This window comes from Lycorma delicatula, chromosome 12 (genome assembly GCF_047948215.1).
Source record: "Lycorma delicatula isolate Av1 chromosome 12, ASM4794821v1, whole genome shotgun sequence".
NCBI lineage: Eukaryota > Metazoa > Arthropoda > Insecta > Hemiptera > Fulgoridae > Lycorma > Lycorma delicatula.
In genome coordinates, this window is record NC_134466.1 from 52,673,082 (window position 1) to 52,700,369 (window position 27,288).

General features: G+C 29.3%; 1 protein-coding gene across 3 annotated transcripts; it reads left to right on the top strand.

The window, feature by feature from the left end:
* Nucleotides 1-187: 187 nt before the first annotated feature.
* On the top strand, nt 188-24,032 carry psidin (phagocyte signaling impaired). Of its 3 annotated transcripts, none has more exons than XM_075380761.1 (4): nt 188-415; nt 7,485-7,712; nt 11,517-11,592; nt 19,760-24,032. In XM_075380761.1, the coding sequence occupies exon 4, from the start codon at nt 19,769-19,771 to the stop codon at nt 22,820-22,822; it is 3,054 nt and encodes a 1,017-aa protein (XP_075236876.1). In that variant the 5' UTR covers nt 188-415; nt 7,485-7,712; nt 11,517-11,592; nt 19,760-19,768; the 3' UTR covers nt 22,823-24,032. The 3 variants fall into 3 exon arrangements, with proteins under 3 accessions (XP_075236876.1, XP_075236877.1, XP_075236875.1); XM_075380762.1 differs by having other exon boundaries at nt 7,528-7,712; XM_075380760.1 differs by lacking the exon at nt 7,485-7,712.
* Nucleotides 24,033-27,288: the final 3,256 nt, after the last annotated feature.

Genomic DNA, 27,288 nt, shown 5'->3' on the forward strand with positions numbered 1-27,288 from the left:
CGAAATACAATACTAATTACCTGCAAATATTGTTTATACTACAACAGGTTAGCCAAATACAGAGTAACATATTCCCTGTAATAAAAATGATTCACCATTTAAAATCCGTTGTCATTATAGAATAACAAAGTACAATAAAAAGTATAAATACTTAATAAACCTCTGCAAGTATATATATTTTTTTTTATATCGGAAATTACTTACACAATTATTAATATCTTTGTAAAAGATTACTCGCAATCAGCTGGGAATCAGCTGCATTTATTTTTGTGAAAACATAATCAGCGTTGAGAATTTTATTTTGGAAGCGTGATCACTTCGGGTTAATCTGAAAAAGTTATTTGTGTATCTTCGATATTGAAGTATGAGTTATAACTTTTTTCGGAATAGCATTGTCTGTTTAAAAGTTTTACAGGTAAGATATTACCTTTAATTATTTAAACAACTTAATAGTTAAGGTTATCTTAGGCTATTCCTATAACCTAACTTGGCTGAGTTAAATTAGTATTTTAGCATCGTGTTTACTGTTTCTTAATGTTTTGTAAAGATTAATGTGTGCTCCTTGTTTCAACGTTTATTTAAGTAATTTTTATTTTACTAGAAATAATTATTAATTGAAAATTCTATTTACGTTTTATTCATATTTACTGACCTATTAAAGCTAAAGGTAGTGATGTTTTATTTTAGGAATAATTATCTTGACTGAGTTTGATATTTATTGTTTGTATAATTTTCTTTAGCCTATAAATAACACACAGTTAATAATACAAAAACATTTAGTAGTATTTATTACTTTATTGAGTGCAGATGTTTAAAACTGTTGGCACCATCAGCTAAAATATTTTACTTGTTTTAATCATTGTGAAATAGAGTTAATGAAATAAAAATAATTTTAAGTTAATACTAAAATTAGAGTAGATTTCAAAATACTGTTTCTTGTGCAGTACTGGAATATATTTAACTCATCCTTAAAATAAAGCAGCTGATAGTTTCTGATATCAGTAAAACTTTCTCCATTTTCAGTTGAAAGATATAGTTCTAATTAAAAATATTAAATGTTAGAAATAATTTTGTGAGGAAATTTTGAATAAAAATTTGTTTGGAAGAGTAAAGTTTTATAAATGGAAATAAATTTAAGTAGGAATACATTCTTTTGAGATTTAGTATAATTTCTACCATTTGCTTTATAAAAAAAAAGGAATTTGATTAAGTTACAATTTTTTATAAAGTCAATTAAAACAATCATTGTCTTATTATAAAATGTACCCTTACATACAGTATTACAAAAAATTACTCAAACTCTGTTAAAAGTGATTATATCTATTAGAATATACAAGTTGTTTAATGATACTGTCATTTAACTTATATATTGATATTCTCCCAATTCCACCAGAAATACAGGAAAAATGAATACTTTATTTCATTTTAAGTACAAGATTTTAAATTATTCATTAAAAAAATATTTTAATTATACTTAAAGTTGAAATGGTTTTTAGTGGTATCTCACAAAATGTTTTATTTATGGCTTTACAAATTAAATGTCAATGTTACTACAAACTTAAGAAAAATAAAAAAACTCGTGGTGATGTGATGAGTGCATGACTACACAGAAGCCATTAATTAATTTAAAAAAAAAAAAACTAAAATTAGCTGTGTATTTTGAATGTTAATTGTCATCAATACTAACAGGGTTAATTCCTTGTCTAACTATTGAAATTGACATCTATGTTTAGATTCTTACTGTATCTTTACTTTTATAGATAGTTTTTGAGCTTTTTCAGTGCATGAATTTATTTTAACAACTGTTCAGCATAGCTCTTTTATGTTTTTCCATAAGTAGATTATAATATCTACAACTTGCTAAGATACATTTGAAATGTAGGCTGATAAGTTCCACGAAGCTGATGCATTAGCCCTTTCTATAACTTGATGTAACAGAAATTGGAGTTTTTGGTTTTATAACATGTAAAGACATACATTTTAAAATGTATGTCTTTTACCTGTTAATGTAAGGAATAATTCTAAAGCATATTGTATTGTACAGTTGACCTTTTCTCTTTATATCATTGAGTCTAGTTCACCAAACCATTTTTTTCTGTTTTTCATTTATATTGCTTTAATCTATTTTGTTATTTCTGTAATAGTTTGTACTTAACAAGTTTTAAATCCATTAAAAACTAAAAAGACAACACCACCAAAAAAAAAAAAAATGTTTTAATTTGATGTCCGGCCATTACAGATCATTATACGACAGTGTAATGTAGAAATGTAGAGCCCCTAAATTTCATACCACTGCTATTAGATCCATGAAGGCGATATGCTAATATGACTAAGTCCCTTGAATATTGCACATCCCAAGGTGAATATTTTGAACAACATTATTAGGCCCGACTCCATTTTGACATAAGAGACCAGAAACAGAAACATTTTGCTAAGCTTTATATAACTCAGTTGAGAGGGCACAAAACAGATACTCTTTGGTTTGTAATATCTTTTCATTACTCTTACCCTTGATTGGAAGTATCCAAATGGAGTTATGGGCACTGACCGATATTCTCTGAACCCATTCCTATCATCTAGAAACAGGTTGACCCATGCCAGTTCCTCTGCCCTTTGTTCTCTCATAATGCTGTTGAGAGGAGTTGTTTTAAGCTTCAACTGATAAATAGGTATCGGACAGTCATCGGTAACATCAGGTAAAATAGAGTTTATATTTAATATATTGGTATCAATTGGCATTATACTAGTTAGTGGTAATGATTTCACCATCATACATATTATCAAGTAAATTGCCTCATTCATTTTCATAATCCTCATCGTTTGCAACAACTTGCGCTTGCATTTCTTGAACAATTGAAACAGGCTGTTTGCAGTCACCAATGAAGCAGACCCTGCACTGATGGAAAATTGCGTATCTCTTGTGTTCCACACTTGTAAAATAATCAGCAAGTCTGTTGCAAAACGCTTACTATTGACATTCCTTTTACACCCGCTACAAATTCTCTTAACCCCTTCAAATGGGAGTCAAAGATATAAAAGTAAGCATTATTCTTAAATGTAGCGACTGTGTATTGGTTTTAACAGGTCATAATCCTGCTCTCATGGCTCTGGAAGAAATGCTTGATGCCAGATTCAATATTGCTAAAGTAGCCCTCTGGTAATTATTCAGACACAGTGGGTTTGATAAGTCCATCAACTACATATAGTTGAACTTGCATGTCACCAACAGTCACACAGGGCAACAATTCTTCGGTATTCAGGTAATCTGGCCTGTCTGCCAAGTGCACCAAGCATTGCAAGAAGTAACTGTCACCAGCTAGCTAAACTTTTGCCTTTTCTGATGATGACCATTCAGGCAGATGCTTTAACACTAAATATGCAATGGCGTTCGTAGCATTTGCTGTACACTGGCGACCGTGTGATTCTGGTCCAGATCGATTGATTAAAATGCCCATGCACTATAAACTTCCCATTACCATATCTTGAAAATGACATTTTTCATTTTGTTCGATGTATTGATTTTGCTGTGTGGTGACTGACTGCAAGTTGGCTTTGTTTATTTCATCACTATTCATTTAAAAATTAACTATTACATTAACATTCAAGTGAGTGTTATCCAAGAGCCATTCAAGTGCCTATTTATATTTTATTAGTATTGATGTAAATACAGTTCACCACCTAGCAGTTGAAATCAGATACTTCTGGGCAAATTTTTGAAACTTGATTTAAGTAAAATTTATAGTCACTTTGTTGCGATACCAGGTGTGTAGGATTAGTGCAATTGGAACATAAACAAGACAGACATATTATACTTCATAACACTTAAGTAGTTCTATCAATGACTGATACATAGTGTTAGAAGAGATAAAAGCTAACAAAATATGGGAGTATTTATGTTTCCACGCTGTGGAAACATAAATACTGGACAGTGGGAACTTGTAACAAATGAAAATCACCACAAATTAAAAAAAAATACCACAGCCAGCATGTTAAATTAATATCATCAATAGACATTAAGGAAGTAGTATACATAAGAAAAAATCTGATGTGAACACTACATGACTTCCTTGTACGCCTATTAAATTACATATACACCTTTTTTTAAAATGAAAATATTTAGAATTTTGTTTCATTATTAACTTTTGTCATAGTTTTTTTTAAAATTGTTATTGAATTATTATTTATCATAAAAAATTGTTTACAATCAAAGGTTAATAATTATTCATAAATTAATGTATTTAAATTTTTAAAAAAAGATGAAGTCTGATTCGAACCGATGTGCCTTCACCTTGATCCAAATATTACATTAATTAAAATTTTATTTGGCTCTGGAACCAGTGAAAATAAGTACCACTTATGTTATATCGTTGAAAAGCTGTCAATGAGGGCTCATTACTGCAGTTAAGAAAAATTTCAAAATCTAAATTTTTTTGGATTTTGAGCCTTTTGGACACTTTTGGTTTAGTCAATTGCAATCAAAAGGGGAGCACCTCCCCTTTGTTGTGCACCACAACTAGATGTTATAACAGTCCTAAACCCAAAATTTTGACATCCTACAGTTAATCGTTTTTCGAGATACATACGTACGTACAGATGACATGACGAAACTAGTCAAAGTGTATATTTCCATTGAAAACAGAATTTTTTCACAGTCACAATACTTCCTTTACTTCCTACAAGGAAGTAAAAAGTAAATTAATAACTCATTACATATGAAACTTTATAATGTATTTTCTAACAGTGATATTAGAAAAAGTATTTTCATAAAAGTTTTTATTATTAAAAGTAGAAAAAAAAGAAAAGAAAACAGCTGTTTTTTTTTTTAGACATTCCTAATCAAAAGCATAAATAAGTATACCTTAAAAATGTCTAAACTACTGAAATTTGAAGATTAGTTTGTCCACTACATCTTATTGAACATCTCTTATTAATTAATTAAGATAACTACATCTATATCCATTTGCATTAAATCGTAATTAATGTTCATACTACATATATGAACATAATAGCTTGTTCATTTTTAACCAGATACCTGTTTCAGCAACAAGTAATGATGGGTATTGGAAGATTGACATATTAAAGTATAAGGAAAGAAGACAATTTTATATCTTCTTCTTCTTTGATTAGAGCTTTTTATATCTCGTTGCATTTTCTTTCTTCTTTTCCTCTTCTTTCCATTGTTTCAGCACTTTTTCATTCTTTCTGGGAGTGCTTGTTTTTGCTTCTCCGTAAATTTTCTGGAGTTGTTCTTTGGTTTTTCCTTTTCATCTAGTTTAAAATCCTTAATTGTTTTTTGAAACTCTATTTTATCTGTTATTATTTTTTTCCAATCTTTAGTTTTTCTAGGTCTTCCTTTACTTCCCATTGCCACCCTATTTTTCTTTATCTTTGTAAAAGTTAAATAATTGTTTTTTAAGTCTATTGTCACTCCTTATTCTCTTTTCAGCATTTCCGTTTTGAAATATTTTTATTTCTTGGTAAATCTCTTTATTAGATTTTAGCATGTAACCTTCCTCAGTTATGCTGGGTACAAAAAATCTTCCTAAAGATTTTTTTTTTAGATTTCTTGCATTAAACTTGCCTTAAACACTCACTTGCATATAAGGCTTCTGGGAAAATTACTGTTTTGTAGTGTCTTAGTTTAGCTTTATAGCTTAAGAATTTCGTACTGTAGTCATCTACTGTCAGACTTTAAGCTGATTTCATTTAATGGATCCTATTTTTAATTCCTTCTTTTTCGAGTAAAGTTGGTGTTATTATCTCCACAAGATACTTAAATTTGTCTACTTTATGTATTTTTTTGACCCTTTTCAAAGATTATTTCTTCTACATAGTTGTTATTGGTTATAAATTCTGTCTTTTCATTGGACAGATCTATCATTTTGCTGTTCTCTGCCAATAGATGTACTTTTAATTTTGCTTCTGTATTTGTAACAAGGATAACTATGTTATCTGCAAAAGCTAAATGATTAATGGCCTATTACTTTTTTCACATTCCTAAAAAAACTGATTCTAAGATTCAATGTTTAACCATTTCTTTATTCCATACTCCAATTATTTTTCCTAAGGCAGTTTTGAATAGAATTAAGGAGATTCCATCACCCTGTCATAGGCCTGTTTTTATCTCAAATGCTTCTAACAGTTCTCCACATAGTTAATTTTAAATTTGTTGTCTATTAATGTTTGTTTAATTACTGCTATATTTTTCTTATCTACTTGTGCTCTTAATAATCTACTTTAAATATTGATTCGCGTTATATGGAATCAGGCTTTTTTAAAATGTTCAACATGTTTTTTACCATTTTTGTTAATATAATTTATGATAGTTTTTAAATTTAGAATTTCTTCAGTACAGGGTCTTCTGCGCAAAAACTACCCTTATATTCTATTAAATAATTCTCAGACTTTGTTGATTAATATGTTTAGTAGTGCCTTTCTTAAAATTTTATAAGAAACTGGTAAAAGTAGTATTCCTGTATAATTGTTTGGGTTTCTTCCATTCCTCTGGGATTTGTTCCATTAGCCGAATTTCTTCACAGTTTTAATCTTATTTATTAACTTGGGGAAATTGATTTTTAAAATTACTGCTATTATGTTGTCTTCCCCAGAAGTTTTATTATTTTTAATTGTTTTATAATTTCTTTGATTTCATTTTCATTAGGAAGTAGTGTCTTATTACATGGTTAGGTTTTTAAAACTAAATAGTTCTGGTTCTGAGCAACTTACTAGTTTGTCAAAGTATTAAGGTTTTCGTGGTTGTTTATTTGTAGATTACTATTTTAATTTTATCTCATTTGTAAAGTTTTTATATTAATTTTGAATTACTGTACACTTCATTATTTTTTATAGGAAGCTGTTAAAATTTTTCATTATTTTATTTTTCAAAAAAAAGAGTATAAAATACTTGCAATATTCTCATTTTTTAAATTTAAAATTCCAAATTGAAAAACTGTATAAAGTTTAATATTATATAACCTATAGCTACAAAATAACTACCGCAAATATTAATAAATAATTCATAACTACAAAACAACTTGTACAAATATTTATCTTCAAAAAGAACCAATAATTCTGACAATTCTTCTTAATAACTAATAAGTCAATTTTTTAGCCTGTGTAGGATTATTTAGCATTTAATAGTTAATTTTAAATCTGCTAATTTTATTTATTATATACAGTAAATCTTTCTTTTGTAAATTGACCTACCACATTACATGAACTTCATATTGAAAAGTATTTGGAAATTAAAGATGATCTGCCATACAATTCAAGTTCAAATGTAAATTATTGGGACAATAATTTTTCTGGCAATTACACTTATTTATCAAGGCTTTGATGGCTTTGTAAAGAGCAATTCAACATTTAAACAAACCTAATGAATATTCTGAGAGGTTGTAAATCATAATAGCATTTTTTAATATATTTTTTTAGTTTAAAAGTTATAACAATAAGTGTTGTATGTGAAATATGATTATTTATTTAAGGATTCTAATTAACAGTGAAGGAATTGGTATCATGTAATTGTAGATGGCTGAACATGAATGATGAATATGTATTTGCAATGATAGTAGAAACCTGTGATATTATGCCATAAATGGGACAAACCGTGGACAACCAGTTTAAGAAATGAGTTCAGGTATCTTGATACATGGTTGGGAATACTTGAAGAGATTTTTATTGCAAATACATGGATCATAAACCTAAAAAATAAGGTAAGATATTTGGGTATTGTATTAACATCACATGGTCATAAGAACACTGGTATTAGATGGGAAATCAGGTTTTTATAAGAAAGTTGCAGCTGCTGTTGTGAAGTACAGCAGTAAAACATGATATGGAAAGAATAATGTACAAGTTATTATTCTGATGGAGAATTTTGTGAAATGGAACTGAAGAATGGATGTTAAAAGAGGAATGAATAAATATATATATTTATTTTTTCATGTGACCATTTTAGCCATCTATCAGGCATGCATACTTATGCCACAAAAATTAAATAGTAGAAAGAAAAAAGTTGATAAAGATTGTAATGGTTGGAGGTTGGAAAGCCTGATTTTGTAACAACATATAATAGTAGTTCTCCGAATTTTTTACATTTCACATTTAAAAAGAAAACTCAGTTGAATAATAATGTAGTATTTTAGTGTGAAGTATGTTAAACTGTACTTTTATATTATTTAATGTTAATAGAAGATTATGATTAATAAGCTTACCACCAAGAAGATGAATTACTGGTTCCAGAGTTAAAAAATAATGCAATTAGATAAGGTGCATATTGAGGATGTATAAAATAGAATGAACATTAACATGATGCTAACCAAGATAGTCTAAAGGAGATTACTGAAATGATGTGACCACCTGATAATGATAAGTGAGAGCAGACTCACATACATAATTTGTGTGGAATCTGCCAGAACATACATGGAAGGGGGGCCTATAATCAGATGGAAACAGAAAGTACTCTCAGCTATAAGAAGAAGAGAAATTCATGAAAAGATTCTAAAAATTGATTGCAGATTTTAAGAAATTGGCCACAGTTGTAAATATTATTTGCTAAAGAGAAAGGTTATAAAAATTATAACCAGTAGGGAAAAATGAATGAATCATTTGGGTAGGGAAGAGGGGTGTGCAGAGTTATTGAAAACTTTCTGTGATTGGCAGAAAAATGATTGCATGGTACCTTATTAAAAATATGTTGTAAGTAAAACATTTTGGTCTGATTTAGTGAACTATGAAGCAAAATTTTTGTCAGAAATTGACTGAAGGCCAGTCTTATTGTACAAGTAGTTGCTTAACATATGATTTTGTTGGGCAATTTTCTCAGCACCAAAATATACTAGAGATAATCTTCACCACTCAAAAAACTTATAATGTGAATAGCAATAGTATATGTTCATATATATTTTCTTCTTAAGAATAAAATATATCTTCTTATATTATTAACTTAATTTGATTTGTTCATGAAAGTCACTGATGAATATTTGTTGAAACTGTTATTTTTTTTAAATAACACATTGAGTTAGTATTGCTGAATAGTCTCCTGAGCGATAAAAATTTTTATGTTTTTCTAATGTTATTAAAAACATTTATTTGTAAGTTTAGTTAGGCAAATTGTTTTAAAGTTTAATAGATGTAAATAATAAATTCTTATGAAATATATATATATTTCATACTAGAAAAAAGATAAAAAAAAAAAGAAAAAAGATACTAGAAAAAAAGATGTGGCTGCTGCGAAAATGTTACATGGTGTTTATGTTTCATTACACATGATTTTGTTAAATATTTTTGCCAATTGTAACTAAACACAAGAGGTGGATCAAAAAATAAGTTACACCGTTGCCGTGTTCTTCAACTGAAAGGTATATATCTTGTGGTGACAGCACTGGTTATGTTGTTGTCTTCATACTACTCCGGCAGCAATTCTGTACAACATTCAATATATGTGCAGTGTCGTTGTGGCATGTCTTCTAAAGTTTTGTCCAGCATAGAAGTGTGTTCAGTAGTCCTATTTTTGTGGACAAAAAATTACAATTGTTGTGAAATTCATCCCCGAATTATTGAGGTGTATGGTGAGAATGCAATGTCACGCTCCATGATCACAAAATGGTGTCAAATGTTCAGAAATGGAAGAACAAATGTGAGTGACGAACTGCGTGCTGGGCGGTTCTTCAACTCCAAACACGACGGGTGACACGGAACTTATGAATGAAATGATCTTGAGTAACTGACGCATGAAAATTAGAGAGATTGCAAGTGAACTTAACATCAGTTATGGTAGTATGTTTGCAATTATTCATAATCAGCTTGGTTACCATAAGATGTGTGCATGATGGGTGCCACATCTATTGACCGACAACCATAAACATCAATGTTTTGCATCTGCTCTTTGTTTTTCTTCAATGTTATTTCAGGACTGGTCCACAATCTTTGAAACAAATTATTACAGGGGATAAGAGCTGGATGCTTCATTAAACTTCTGAGACTAAATGAGCATCACATGAATGGAGACATAAAAATTCGCCACCGCAAAAAAAGAAGAAAACATCTCCACATGTTCGAAAGGTTATGCTGTCATTCTTTTTAGATTTGGAGGGAGTTGTTTGCAGTGTTATCCCTGGAAGAACAACAATCAATGCTGAATCTTACAACTTTATAAAAATTGCGTAATTCATTAAAGCTCAAAGACCTGGAAGATTGATGATGGGGTTGTTTTTCTTCATGACAATGCTACTCCTCATTCAGCTCATCTGACAAGGGAGTTACTCCAAAAATTCAATTGGGAAGTGTGGTCTCATCTACCTTACAGCCCTGACCTAGCACCCTGCGACTTCTGCCTGTTCCTGGTCCTCTGAAGTTAGACCTGGGAGGGGAGCATTCCGCTAATGATGTTGAACTGAAGGAAGCAGTTCTTAAATGGTTGAAGGAAATTGGACAAAATTTTTATGAGAGTGGAATTGAAAAACTTGTCACAAGGTATGAAAAGTGATTAGAAAAACTTTGTGATTAGAATGAAAAATTGATAAAAATATGCAGTTTTTTGTTCAATAAAAAAAATTGTCTTATAACTATGTGTTTGTTTCATATAGGAGATGTAACTTACTTTCTGATCATCCCTTGTAAAATTCATTAATTTAGCATACTACCAACAACAAAAACTTTTACAATGAAAAGTTTCAAAATCCTGAAAATTTGTAGCTGTTTCTTGAGTTATTTTTTAACACAGGTCTAACCACAATGTTTTCCTTTTTATCCCCAAAACAGAAATATAATTTTAGATAAATTGTTCGTATCAAGAAGTATAAATCGTTCAAACGATAGAATCATTCGAGAAGTATAAATCGTTAAACGAATGAATCGTTTGTGCCCTTCATTCAAAATAAAAATATGAGTGCATACAGTAAACAGTTCAATTCATCGGGCCTTTTTATTGGAGAGATATATTTTTTTTACTCAAATAACCTTAGTGTAGTAATATTATAAGATCTTAATAAAACATTTTTGAAATACTGTACGTATACCCATTTCTTTTCTACTGCAAGTTCAGAAATCACAGCTTTTACACCGAAATTAATGGAAAGTATGAGATTATTAACTATGGCTTTGATAAAATGAAAAATGTTCATGTATGGATATTATTTTTTCCCCCAAGACAATACACTACGTCAGTTGGAGGTGATCGCAGTGTGGGTCAATTATCCATTTCTTCTAGCCTCTACTTTGAATTCATCACTTCTTCCTTGAGTAGATACCTAAAGAACAGTCTTGGCCTCTGTCCAAGCTTCATCATTGCCACTTGCTAGCAGCTGGTCGGCGGCAACTTCTTTATTACAAGGTGGCAACGGTTTCTGTTTCCTCTAGATATTTTACAAAAAAATCAGACTAATAGTTGTAATGATTTTCAGGTAAATCTGGGTTGTTTTTTGTTCAAAAATTAATCATACAGCATTACAGAGTGATAAGTATGCTTATCTACTGACAGATTTTTTTAATTACATATAATTTCTTTTGTTTTTCAGATATGATTAAATTATTCAGTGATATAAAGATTTAGTTATAAATAAATACACCAACCAATGTGATAACAACAAAAAGGTAATTTTATTTTTATTTATTATAGTAAATTTTCAGCTTGTTCAAAAAGTTTATTAAGTGCACACATTGAATTCCAATTATTTAATACTAATATTGATTCTCATATATATATTTTAAATAATCTATTTTCTTTAAAATTAAAGAATCATTTTTAGATGGATATTTCCATGTATAGATTAATAAATTAAGATATTGTAAAATCTCATTCATCCAGATTTCTGTATTTCCAGATTTTCTGGATCATAGATTTTTTTTTCTTAGAATAACTTGAAAAATAATTAAGTATAAAATTTAGCTTGTTTTTGATGAATAATAAGATAACTTTTGCATGATAAAACTAGTAATTTATTAGTGCATTTAGTTAATTATAAAAAAATTCAATAAATTATTACAAATTTCATTACACTCTATTTTAAAAACTGCATAAAAATTAATTAGGACAATTTAATACACCTTATTTTTGCTAGTAATTATTTAAATCATCATTATAATGTATTGTAAGTACATCCCACATATCAATTACATTTACTTCTAATATTATTTTACTATTAACTGGAATTTCATAATCCTAATTATTTTCAGTCTCATTTGATATGGATTTAACAATAACTAAATTTGGTTAAAATAGTTTAAATTATCCTTTACACATTCATGGTCTATAACAATGGATGTATGTATCAAAAGTGTCATGAATTTATAATTTGTATAATTCATTTCTATATCAGTTGTGGATTGCAATTATACTCATTAGAGTTGGTTTCTTTTGGAGTAATGCTGCTCATTATTGCAGCATGTCTCTATGGTAAACAGAATAAATGTGAATGCAGCAAGAAAGTACTTAATTCCATTCTTTTCTTAGTAAGCATAGCATGGAATGATGGTGATTCTTTTCAATGCCTGTGCTCTTTTTAGAAGTGATGAGCACATTGTTCTAGTTGCTCATTGTTCAGGTAGTGAACAATAAGCAACCCTCCCCCCTATGGCCCAAAGAGATGAGGATGATATGTATGACATGTAAATAGATGTAGGTACTGACTCAGGCCAATAACTATCCTGAGACATCTGGTTAATTGAAACCCAACCTCCAAAAAGCACACAAATATCCACTATCTATTATATTCAAATCCATATAAAAGCAACTAACTTTTACTGGAATATGAACCTTAGAAGTAATAATAAATCTTTATAAGAATTAAATAATAACTTTTTATATGCGATAATTTTTTTTTGTTCATTTATACCATCTATTGCAAAACAAAAGAATGATTTCATTCAGTTTTGTTGGTCACTCCTAATTTATTACTTCTAAGAAAAATTTATCTACAACTATTTTTCAATGTATTTTATATAAACTATATTTTTCAGTTCTGGTTGATTCAAAAAGGACTTCACAACTTTAAAAACATATAAAAATTTATTGAGATAACTTACAGAGTCAGTTGAGGTCTCATTTCATAGAAAAACACATCAAGTTTGTCACCCAACATTCACTTTGGTTCGATAACCAAAATTCACTTTCACTCACTTTTTCATTCACTTTTGGTGGTTTCCATTTGTAATGCGACTTACATCCCACTTGATTTAATTCCAGACTGTAGCCAGCAAGTCAGGTGTTTCCTCTGTGGCTGAATTGAGTATCAAGAAAATCTCGGACTTCTAGGCAGTAGTGAGGTGGTGCCCCGTCTTGCTGATAGTAATGGCATCCATCTTGTTCATCATCTAATTGAGGAATTAAAAACTTTTGAAGCATGTCCAAATAAATGATATACCATTTACAGTTGCCTCCTGGAAGAAGAACAACCTGTCTCAATAAAAATTTGGTGCTAGGCATAAATTTTTATGCCTATTAAGAGGCTCACTACTATACTCTACAAAAATTACATTGAACTGCAGTTGCCGACTGCAAATCGTGAAACCAAAACACAGTGACCACGTTCCACAACAATAAATATATACCTATTTTTAACAACACTGGTGGGCAAATTCAGTACTAATGAGCTCAAAAGTGAGTCAAAATTTGACGTGTTTTGGTATGAAATTAGACCTTAATGGAATCTGTAAGTTATCTCAATATATTTTTAGATAGTTTTAAAGTTGTAAAGTCCTTTTCAAATCACCTGGTATAAATATTATGATAAAATAATTTTATAATATGTGTAAGTATATTAATTTACAAGAAAGTATTTAAAAGAGTGCACTCTATAGCTTTGATCATTGAAAGAATATTTTTAGATCAAATAATTTATTTTTATTTTCCACTTAAATTTTTCATGTAAAATTTAAATGTTTTCATTTTAAAAAACATATTTTAGAACCAAAAGAGTCACTATGTTAAAAAGAATTCACCACTTCAATTGTATGATAAATTAGATTTATCTGTTTTCCCCCCATTTTTTCCCTACTGTATTTAGAACAGAATAGTAAAGCATGCTGTTCTTAGAATTTGTTAAAATTTTGAATAATTTAAATAATTTATTCTGAACAGTTTGATTTGTTTTATGAACATGACATATGCAAATCTACTTGTCTTGGCATTAAAATTGTTAGAAAGCAATTTCTTTAGAAGTAAAAAAATGAAGAAATTTTATAAAAAGGATAGAGAATTATTTAACATTTGCGTATGTTTGAAACTAGATGTTAGTTTAAAATTATGCTAAAAGAAATTTAATGTTTCATTATAAGAACATGTTTATTTAAATTCCCTATTTTTTAAGGTAAAAAGAAAAAAAATATTAACATACATTTAAGACTTATGAGCTCCAGATCATATTTATTATCCATCCAGCTTATTATTATCAAATCATGTATAAGATGTATCAAAAAAGTATGCCTGACTAATTATTTTTGTATTCTGCGTATCAAAATTAACAATAAGCACCTGGTTTTTTTTTTTTGTATGTCTTAAGATCAGATAAAGGAATTATTATAATATTTTTTTACACAGGCATTCTACAATAAATAAAAATATTTGGTGTAAACACCAAATATGGAAGCTACATCAATTTTAAATCGTTTTATATTTCAGTATTTATTAGTTTTAACAGAATGTGTTATTTTAGTTAAATGTTAAGTCATTCATTGTAAACAATGCACCTTTTTTTTTTTTTTTAAATTCAGTCTAAAAGCAATTGAATAATTGATGATATAATTTTCAGCTGGGGTTTATTTCACCTCTATTTAAATTAATTTGAAAAAACGTTGAATTTTTTTTCATACATTTGATGCTAAATAATGATTAATTAAATGTACTATAAATAATCAAATTGTGAAACATTGTTTACATAGCAAAATGGTGGTCTTTTTAAACAAAAAAGGCCAATAATTAAATAAATAAAATTATTATTTATTAATGTACAATTTTACATAATTTTACTTGATTAGCCCATGTGTTAACCATATTTTTTAGATATCTCCACATATCGAAATCTATTGGCTGTAGATCGGGTGATCTTGTGGGCGAGTTATTGTTCCTGCATATCCAGTCTATCTTGCAAAGAAGTAATGATCCAAGTAATGGTGGACTTTAATACTGAAGTGTGGTTGGATATGCCATCATTATGCATAAACCACTTGTTATTTCTAGTTACCAGAGGAATTTCATCTAAATGATTCAGTAGTTTTCTAGGAAATCATAATTCTCGCTGGCAGGAAACTAGTTATCACTGATGATACAACTTCAAACATGTATTGAAAATATTTCTTGTGCCCAAAGATGATTATTGTGGAAATTTATGATACCATTTTAGTTGCATTGATCTTAATCAGTGAATGTTATTGTGGTGAGAAATTGCGAGTTAGTTGTCACTTTTTGTAAAATTACTTCATAAAATGTTTGTTTTGGCAGATGGCTATTTTCATTAATCGCCTTACTCTCTTTGTACATGATACAGTTACAGCTGTTGGCTTTGCAGAATTTTCCAATTAATCCTCTAATTAACAATTATGTAACTAACTTGTTCACATAATGCAATCCTTCATTTATTGACCTTTGTTTTGTTATGATATCCATTCTTCCAATTTCAACATTTTTGTGTTTCATGATCATCCTTGATTATGAGCTCTAGGAGAACATTTTCTGGTTTCTTGTAAATTTTTATAAAGAATTACAAAGAGATTTTTAGTTGGCAAATAGCAATTAGAAAAATGTTCTACATACAAGCAGTACGCTTCAGCTTGATTCCAGTCTGCTACTTTATACATAGATGCTTATATACCATTTTAATATTGGAATAAAATTCACTTTTTTTAAATTATACAGAATTAAAGAAAAACTGTTATCAAAACAATTTAACTAATAAATTTTCAAAAGCACGAAAAATGATAACTTAGAAATAAAAATATTAGAAATCACTAGAATAAAAATAACTGATTGTTTTTACATTTAATCTAATTAATTTTTTTGCATGTTAAATATAAATCATAAATAAACAATTATAATTTAAATTATCTTAGTTTAGTTACTTTATATTAGTAATGAAATTAAATCCGGCTAAAATTATATAATCAATATTTCCAGTAGGTTGGTTCTTTGTCAGTCAGTTTATAAAAATAAGTTGTCAATGTATTTACAAAGAAAGCCTTAATATTTAGCTATTAAAACATATTTTGATAAAACTAAGGTTACTGAAATATAAAATATTGTAAAATTGACGTCGTTGCCATTTTGAAATTTATAAATATATTTACATCATCAATTGAGTTTACCAATAGATTTTTCTGGAAATTTACTGAATTTCTACTGACCGTTTTAAAATAAAAATATATTCAAATTATTTTTAACATTATTAAGTAACTTATACAGTGTTAAAGTCCCTGAGATTCAAGAAGCACCATTCAGTTTTGCTTTCTCTAAGATTAATGATATTCAATAACCAGTCCTTGTGTTAATGGAGTGAACGTGCCTCTTGTAGCCAAACATCTTCTACCGTTTAATAGTTTGGCATGCTGTCATCCAACAGTACTTTGGATTTGTAAAAAAGACAACAGAAAACCACTTCATTCCTCATTTTTTTCTTTATAAACCTGCTGCAGACTCTTGAAAATGGCAGTGTTAGTTTTGAGTGTATCAATCCGGTTGCTTATAACCACTTCGGTTAACTTACTTGACACAGCTGTATATATATATATATATATATATATAATATTATGACAGTTATATTATGCTGAAATATGAAAACGTGTAGATAGTAAGAATGTATGTAGGGAAAACCTAATATAAAGTGTCATAATTTACAGTAATTATGACATATTTATAATTTACAGTTTTTATTACAAAGCAAATAGTTGTGTTAAAGAAACAACAGGCAACTAACTATAAAAAGTACTGTGAACGAGTATCATTGATTTTAAATAAATTTTATACCAAACAAATTAATTAGTGTAAGTTTAAGTTATTGTAATAATTTAAATAGTATATACTTTTAAGATAGTTTTCTCATTACCAATAAAAATGTGATTAAAAAATCCAGTACCCTCTTATTTGTATTATCTGAGAAATATCAAGGCAATTCTTTTTCAGTTTTTTCAGATATTATCTAAGAAATTCATCCAGTACTGAATTTTTTTTGTACTCAGAATATTAACCAAAAATATTTATAGAAAAGACCTTGCAATTGGATGAATTGTGGGTGTAATATTATCTATCGTGAATTGTGTACACTTATAAATTTCATTGTCAGCTTTTTTTTTTCAGTTCCTCAACCAAAGTGAATAATCTTCATCCTGAACATCCAGTAACATTGTACATCATTTTATAATTTAATACATTTTAATCTCAACAAAATACCATTCCCTTATTTGTATAATCATTTCTGCACTTAAAAACTGGAATGAACTTTATTTCATTTTAAGCCAGTTCTTCTACAGCAGCTGGTTTTATTCAGTTTCTGTCCAATTTTGTTAAGGTAGTGTTATTAATTAAATACTAGTGATAAAGGTAAAATTTAATCAGGAATTTGAATTAAATGTATACCTTTAGCTAAATTCAGACTTTATTCTGCAATTTTATAACATTACCATCATAATAGAAATTTCTAAATATACAAGGCTTATTTTTTAAGTGAGGACCATTCCCACTTTGCCACTGATTTACATTTTTGAAACAAATAGCCCTTGCACAGCACATTTACTTGTATCAGTAGTTATTTGTTGGCAGTAATATTACAATCTTATTTACGTTAGTTACCATCAATAAGTTGGTTGTATGTCCTAAAATTATTAGTGCCGCAAAGCATCAGGCTCAAGCCATAATTCGTTTCTTAATGGTGATGAATAAATTTGCAGCTGAAATTCACAAAAGATTTTACTACATTAATGGACCAAGTGTTATATGTGAGGTAAATTGTGAAAATGGTGTGTTGTTTGTTTTGAGAAGGCATATGTAAATTCATAAGAAGAAGATAGATTTGTCTCTCTGTTTTCCAAACCATTTGTAGTTTCACAATTATCAAATGCATTTCTAAACGTTTTCCATTCAGTGGTTTATGAAATTAAATGGAAAAACTGGGTTATTGAAAGTTGTGGGCCAGGTAATGTCAAAGATATTAATAGACACGAACAAAATAAAAATGTCTTGCTATAGCTCAACCATTTTTCCATCATTACTTTGGTAGCACAAACCAAAATAGTTATGAGGGAAATGAACCACATTGTGACTCGAGATGAAATTTGGTATTGTACAGTAATGTTGAAACAAAGGAGCAGTCAATATTGAAACAGCATTTATCATCTCTGAGTCACAAGAACAATAAGGCAAGAAGCTGCTGGGCACTAGTTTTTGAGGTAAAAAAAAGGATATTACTTATTAAGTTCCTTGATGATGAAATCACTGTAAATGTGCAGATGAACAGGGGTCTAAGAAAATAAACATTTTTAATTACATGTCAATTGAGATATTTAGTAATGTTCGGTTGGCAGTATTGTGTTCTGCATAACCTTCTCTGTAACCGTGTGTTCTTGGATTGATTTTTATTACATGCGATTTTCAGGAGCAACAATATAATGTAAAATTTTGCATGAAACTGAGAAAAACGTTCACAGAAACATTTCAACTTTTGAAAAAAGTTTACGGAAATGATGCTCTGAGTCGTACTCAATGTTACAAATGGTTTTCATGATTTAAAAGTTTTGTTAGGCAATTGAAGATTTGGAAGACTCGACCTGGAAGGCCGTCAACTTCAACTATGACTTTCACATTCAGAAAATCAATGATCTGGTGTGTGCAAATTGCTATTGACTGTCGGAGAACTTGTAGAAGAGGTTAATATCTCAATTGTATCATGCCATGATATTTTGACTGAAAAACTGAACATGCATTGAGGTGCAGCAAAGTTTGTTCCTCATTTGATGACCGAACAGCAGAAAGAACATTGATTGGAGGTTTGTCGGCAACTTCTTGAACAAGCCAATCACATTGAAACATTCATGCAAAGGATTATAACAGGAGATGAAAGTTGGGTTTACGGCTACAACATTGAGACAAATGTTCAATCATCAAAATGAATCGGCAAAGGATCTCCACACCCCAAGAAAGTACATGAGTATTGAATCAATGTCAAAGTGATAAAAGGACACTGTTTTGAGACTATTGATGACAAACAAATTCATCACGGACCTTAAAGGCCATTTCAAATGAAGCTATCAAGGATTGCTTCATGAAGTGAAAACACCACTGGGAAAAGTGTTTGATTAGGGGAGGGAAGAAGGACCAATAATATGTAAAATTAATAGTAAAGATTAAAAAAATAGTTTGGTTATTTCTGAACTGACCTCGTTTATTATGAAACTTCAAAATTCTCAACATTTTATTTAGAACAAACAATATGGAAAGCTGTCCAATGAAATTTTATACCTACACACTTGACTGCTAGTATTTCTTGACAGTTCAAAAATTATGTGATTCTTTCTCCTAGAAAATCGTTGAACATTCATCTCACAGTCTTAACTACTCAAGGGACAACCCTTTTACTCCATTTAAAATAGTATCTTGAATTGCAGAGATTTGAAAATATAAAATTAAAAAAGCCCTTAATTAAAAATAAAAAGCATGCCTAATCTTGGTATTTAAATTAAGTTTTTTATTAATTTTATTATTATGAATACTGTTAAATTAAGTCTAGTTGTTGCATTGTTATTAATATGTATATTTTGTGTTTAATTTTGTTGTTAGATTCTTAACATGGCTACAAAGAATCATGTTGATAACAGCGTAGCTGAGCGCAGATTACGTCCAATATATGATTGGTTAGATTGTGGAAATAATAAAAGAGCGCTTCAAGAAGCTGATAAACTGTTGAAAAAACAACCAGCATTTCAATGTGCAAAAGTTCTCAAAGGTTTAGCACTTCTTAGATTAGGTAAAGAAAAGGAATGTGAAGAACTTATAAGTGCTGTCCATGCTGAAGTGCCTTATAATGATGCAACATTACAAGCAATGACTATTTGTTATAGAGAACTCCATAAACCTGAATTAATATGTGATCTTTATGCGGCTGCTGCGAAAAAAGATCCGGCGAATGAAGAACTTTTAACTCATCTTTTTATGTCATATGTTCGTATCGGTGATTACAAAAAGCAGCAGATGACCGCAATGACTTTATATAAATTAGCTCCAAAAAATCCATATTATTTTTGGGCTGTAATGAGTATTGTTATGCAAGTACACACATCAAAACCCGAATTAAAATGTTCTGTTGTTCTGCCTCTTGCTGAAAGAATGGTATATAAGTTTGTACAAGAAGATAAAATTGAAGCTGAACAAGAAGTACAACTTTATTTAATGATATTAGAAATGCAAAATAAACTTGAAGAAGCTTTAAATGTTATTGAAGGACCATTAAATGAAAAGTTACAAGCTTGTGTCTCATTACCTGTTAAAAAAGTTGAACTTTTAATGAAATTAAAAAGATGGCATGAAGCAAATGTTATGTTAAAGCAGTTATTAAAGGAAGATATTGATTGTTGGTCCCATTACAAAGATTATTTGGATTCAGTTTTTCATATAATAGATAATCCTGACGACAATAAAAATAATATCGAAGGAGCAGATAGAAGTATTGCAGAATGTGCTGGATTTTTAAGTAATCTTCAGGAAGATAATCAACGATTAACGCATCGTTTACGAGGACCGTATTTGGCACATTTAGAATTTTATTCACGCCTTACATCACGCGGAGATAAAACAGATATTCATTTAGGCGATCTTGTAGAGTTATTTATGTTATATTTTCATGAGTTTGGTGCAAAACAGTGTTGTTTAAGTGATCTAAAACCATATCTTAAGTTAATGAGTCTGAATCAAATGAAAGATTTTTTGGATCAGGTTTTTAAATTAGTTCAGTTAAATGATGGTGAGACTCCATCGACCATGCAACAGATGTTAAGGTACATATCAAATTTACAATTGAGCCGCTACCTTGGATTTCATGAAACACTCAATGTCGAAAGTAAATTGAAACTTATTACATGTTTAATACAATTTTATGAAAGTGGAATGCAGTTTAATGAAGGTCAGTTACCGACAGACCTTTGTCATAATGATCCGTATGCGTTACTTACAGCGCATATATGTTATGATATATGGATAGAAACAAACGATAAACTTTATATAAGGGATGCAATAGTTGTTCTTGAGAATGCATTATTGTATAGCACTTCAAATTATCAATTAAAGTTATTGCTTTTGAAATTTTATAATTTGATTGGAGGAAGTAAGGAGGGTCATAGAACTTACGAATTATTGGATATAAAACATATGCAGCTCGATACACTTGGTTATTTTCAATTATGGCCATTATTAAGTACAGGACAGTATACGATAGCATGTCAAATTTTTAATTTGACTTTGAAGTTTTTTACAGCAAGTTGTAGAGAAAGTGCAGATCATTTAACATTTTCTTATAAGTACGGATCATTTTTAAAGATATCTGAATTTGTTGAATTTAGAGACCGTTTAAATAATTCACTTCATTATGCGTTTGTACAAGTTGAAAAATCATTAATGGATATATTCCATTCGACATCGTACCAAAATACTGTGCAAATCGCTAACCAAGTTATTATAACACCATATTTTAAAATGGACTGGAATAAATTAGAAGATAATCGTGATTTTACTACAGTTTGGTCAGCAAATCCACCCGATCGAAGAATAACACCAGAATTGATACAACAATCTTATAAAACCGAAGTCGATTTATTACGTTTAAGAATGTTAATATTGCAGATTATTATTTGTACTGTAAACTTGAATAACAGTGATAAAGTAATCAGATTAAGTAATGGCAATAAAAAATCAAATGAAAATACCGCTCATGACAATTGTAATAATTTATCCGATTTAAATAATATTGTCGATGAATTAATTCAGCTTTATGACAGACTTGTTAAATCACCGCATCCAAAATTTCCACGCAATATTATCGAAGGACCACCAGAATCAAGGTTACATGATTATATTAGTTCGTTAATGGTACCGATTATTTTTAATTTATATAAAATTGTTAATGGAATTTTTAATTGTAGAAAAGATTCCAGTTTAAAAAATAAGCATAACAGTGATGATAAAAAAATGTTAAATGGATGTCAAAATCCCGGTAATAATAGTGATATCACATCATCAGGTTGTAAAAATTGTAATAACGATAATGAAGACTATAGTAATGAAATAAACTGGAAAGAATGTGATGTAAACGATTATGTTATGGCTTCAAAAATTGTTTCATCTTGCCTTTTGCAAGCAACTAATGTTGTAAAGAAACGTAGTAAAGAGATAGCAAATGGCGAAAGTCTAAATGGTAGATTAGAAATCATGCAAGATATTACACTTACTGTAGAAATAATATGTTTTACTTCTATCATTTGTGGTGTTATCCACAGTATGGTAAAAGATATTAAAACCCCTCTAGTCAAAAAAGGTAAAAAGAAAAAAGAACCGATTAATGTCAATAATGATTTGGAAACTACTGGTGAACATAAAAGACAATTAGATTGTGTTGAATGGTTAATAACCGATTGTATAAAAGCTGTTGAAGGATTAGATTCAGTCATAAATTATTTAGAAGATATTTGGGTTTGTGATTCTGCTGTTAATGAAATGTCATCATTAAATTTAGAAGAAATGGTAGGACCCTCTTTAAATCAACGAATTGGTAATAGTTTTACAAATTCTTTACAAGAGATTATTTTTGTTTTGAGACGTAAACATAGATATCTTGATGAACTTAAACTGTAGTAAATAATTTTATTTTCCTTTTAAAATTAAATTAAAAATATATTATGGTATGTAAGTTTTATTAAATAAAATTATTATTGTCACATAATATTCATAATACTCAGAGTAATACATTTCATTTGTTATTATTTTTATTGTTTTTTGTATTGATAAATATTTTAAAAAACTTTATAACAAAAATTTTGTCTAAAATGCAATACTATTGTACAAATTTTAATAAAAACACCATTATTTGCATAATATCGTGATTATTAGTACTATCATGTTTATAATTTCTTTTTGGTTTTGTTTTCTCTACTTGCCTTATTTTAAATGGTGTGTATACGTGTGTCAAAGAATTTTTTTATTATTTTTTGTAAAAAAAATAATTTTTATCGTCTATTCATATTTTGCATAAAATAATTATTTGTGATCATTAAAGTTTATTGTTTTATTACCATAATTAATTAATGTATAAGTACTTTCAGTGTACAGAATTTATTTTTATTTTATTTTTAAATATGTTGCATAATAATTAGTTCTGTTTTATTATAACTAATTAAGTAAGTCATAATCAATTATGTTTTTTTTTTGTGGATTTATTATTAAAAAATTGTTTTACTTTATTATTGTTAAAAGTATAAAAAAAAAATTGTTTACTTTATTATAATTATTATGAATAATTATATGAAATACAAGGACATACACTGATGTAGTTTAATTATATTATTATTAATTAGTTATTATGTATTTCAGTGAATTAATTACTGTTTGTTTGAGCAAATGTAATTAATTTTGATTTTATCATATTAGAATTAAAATTTAAAAAAAGGAAGTTTACAGGTGTCTCATATTATTATTGATATTATTATTATTGATATACAGTGTGTTTTAATTTAATTTAAAAAATATTTATGCCTTATTATTTTTTATTACACTTGCAATTACAGGCTGATGCTCAATTTCAATTGTGATACTTTTTTTATGAGAAATGAATTTTATAGTAGTTGAAAATTGCCATGCTTCTTCAATACTTGAACCCAGAATCTTTACAGATGAAAGACAGAAACGCTATCACTCTACCATGGCTTAATAATAATAATTATGTTTATTTATTGTTTGTCATGGTTATAGTATACTAAAAGAGGGGACTATGCACCTTATTTTATGATGTAAAGTTTTTTCACTATTATTTGTTATTTTAATTTAAAAAATAAATAATAAAAATATATATTTATGTAAAATTAATAATTTTTAAAAAATATACATGTATTTCTTATACTGCAAAATTTATATGTGATATATGGCCTATCCATCAATCAGCAGTTATATCCTTTTCAAACAGTAAAATGTTTCATATTATTAATTTAATATGAACTTGATGGTCAGTTGATATAGTGGTTATTTATTTAATACATTGGATTCTAGATGAGCTGAACTGTGATTCAGTTTTCAGTAATATTTTTTTCACCTATCATTTCATACATCTCATCATGTTAAAATATGTTACTACATCCAAAGTCATAATATAACTAGAAAAAAGGCAGGCCTATCGCAGCCCGCTGTGAAAGTGTTACATAGTTTATGTTTCATTACACATGATACTGTTAAACATTTTTGCCAACTATAACTGAATTACATTCAAGAATTTAGCATATCTATAAGTATAAATCATTCAGTGTACTGCATGCAGCCACCCAGCACACCACTATTGGTCCATTCACGTTAAAGTTTTTATTTTAACACTCCAATAGTGTTAAAATAAAAATGTGAGCACACATGACAAACAAATCTACACACCATGCTATTTTGTGGAGTGTGATAAATTAAAAACTACCTTGTTTTTCTGCAACTATCTTGGTCTTTTTAATATAAATTACAGTTTTACTCTCCAACACAGTTTTAATAGATTTCTCATAAATATTATTGTGTAAAATTATAAATGGAGAGATATTTGGCATGTCAAAAATAACATAATTTGTACCAAGAGGAATAAGGTATTTTTTTTTAAATAAAAAATCACATTGTTAGTGTATTATTTCAATAAATTATTAGAAAATTGCATATAAAAATAGTAATATTACTTGCATAACAGTGTTTCTGATTTATTTTTTGTTAAAAAAAAACTATGATGAATTGTAACATTATTAATTTTAAAAAATTGCAAAATCTCTTATGTTTAGAAATTACTATTGAGCAAAAATTTGGAGGAAGTTGTTAATTTTTTTAATCTAAAATGATTAGCAAAGTTTGATTTTAAATTTATTGTTCATATATTAGGGGTTGAGGAAATGGTTCTTTGTATTCTCCCAGTAGATAGCGTTAGGATCACATAACTATAATATTAATCAAATCTGCCAACATGTGTGCTTTGAATGATGACATATCGATGAATAGTTTTAGAAAGGTTATGATTATATTATTTTATTTATTTTAAAGTTGTTCCATGTTTAAAATGAATAAAAATAAAGAAGAAATTTGACAGATTTTAAAATTTTTTGCAACTCGGGCTATTAAAAAAATTTGTGATGTTTAAAGACATGATGCATATAAGTATGTGTAGCGCGAAGTTGATTGAAGCATCTTCCAGTCTGGAAATTTCTGTTGATGCACCTCGCTTGATTCTTTTCTTTTTTAATGATGAGTTAAAGAAATACCATTTACATACCTCCACACACGTAGGGGGTGTGTCAAACTTGCACGGGTTTTGCTAGATCTTGTTAAAAGCCGATGTGTACCGCACCCTACCGACTAAAACTCCTGACTCCCCACCCTTCCTGATACAGCTTAAGCAAGCATTTTGTCTGGAAGGGTGGAGTAATATGCCTATACACCATATGTACCCATTAATGCGTACGTTACTCACAAAATGAACAGTATAGTATACTACATCAAATAAAACAAGACTAAAGATTGTACATCAACCCATACTCAGATTAATACATAAAATGTATTTATTTAAAGCAGCTAATCATGTACAACAGAGTCACGCCATCATACATACACAGTAATGTATAGGTCAGACACATTAAATAAATAGTTAAACAAACTAACCTAACAAGTTAATTGTCAATACATATCTTAAATTGCACAGAATGCACTCAAAAAAAGTAAAATCATATTTGTAGTAACACATTAGCCAAATCAATTAAGAGTCAGAGTACAATATAATCATACCACAAGAGATCAAATAATACAAGTATACATTATAGTAAAAAGAATACATCAAAGTCAGAACATAAGTTACAGAATTTTATATATATATATATATTTTTTTTTTTTTTTTTTTTCAATACAATACAAATTACACTATGCACAACTCGTTCTGCTACCATCAGGCACAAAGACAGTACCCCTGTCCTCATTGCACCCAGGCGACCGCCACAGGTTTGAGGGACCCTATGTGCTCAAATGAGGGGCTGTCTGTCCATTCACCCTCCAGCACCATGCTCTGTTTCTGTTCTCCTCGTATGCATGTAGCTTTCTCATCACTGTCTTGACAAAGCCTTCCACTTCCCTCCATTGTGCCTCATCCTGCATGAGAATCCTTTGTGTCTCCTCAGGGTGAAATATGGGATCTATGTTTAATTTTTCAAAGCATTTCAGTCCTTTCATTGGTGAATCAAGTATACATAGAATACATGAAGGGGGGTCCTCTATGTTATATTCGGGGCAGGTATCAGTGTGGTCAAGCCTAAACCTGTATAGGTAAGATCTAAAACCTCCATCACCCACCAGGAACTGTGTTATTTACACCAATCTTTAACATTGCTTATAAATCAATGGGTCCATCTGCCCTTCATAGTCTGGTCCCACCGTTCTTGCCACATATCCATCATCTCATCTTGAAGTTACCGTTTCATTCTTTTCTTTTCAGCTGCAGATGGTGGTCCAAGTTCCAGGAGCCTGCAGCGCTGTATGATTTCTAAATCTATAGGCAGGAGTTTGGCTAGAACCTCTACTGCTTCTCATGATATCGTCCTATAAGCCAATGCCACCCAGAGGCAACACATCCTATGGACAGACTCAGGTTTACGTCTACATTTGGCATACTTTAATATGCCTGACCACAGCTGGAATCATACAAAGGGGTTGAATACACCACCCCCCCAGTTAACAGCTTTCTCCTCTGTAAAGATGCCCTTTATTTGGCAGAAGGCAAGCAATCAGTTTCCTCAATCTTTCAGCCCTTCCACATGCCTGGAGTGCATGGGCTCCAAACCTCAGCTTAGAATCCACCCATACACTCAGGTATTTGATCACTGGCTGTGATACTACCTGTTTTCGGTCCAGGGTCAATCCAGAATTGTTGGTCCTCTCCAGTGCCAGAACAAATCCAGCTTTAGCCATCCAGTCTCTGATGTTCTTGTATGACTTTTGTACTTTGTTGGCAGCATCCCATTGATTGTCTGCCTTGATAACCAGTGCGACATCTCACTTGGTCTGGCAATTACTAAAAAAGTTGATAAAATCATGGAAAAAAAATT

What these genes read in the sequence shown, in the direction of transcription:
- psidin (XM_075380761.1), top strand. Translation starts at nt 19,769, where the DNA reads ATGGCTACAAAGAATCATGTTGATAACAGCGTAGCTGAGCGCAGATTA.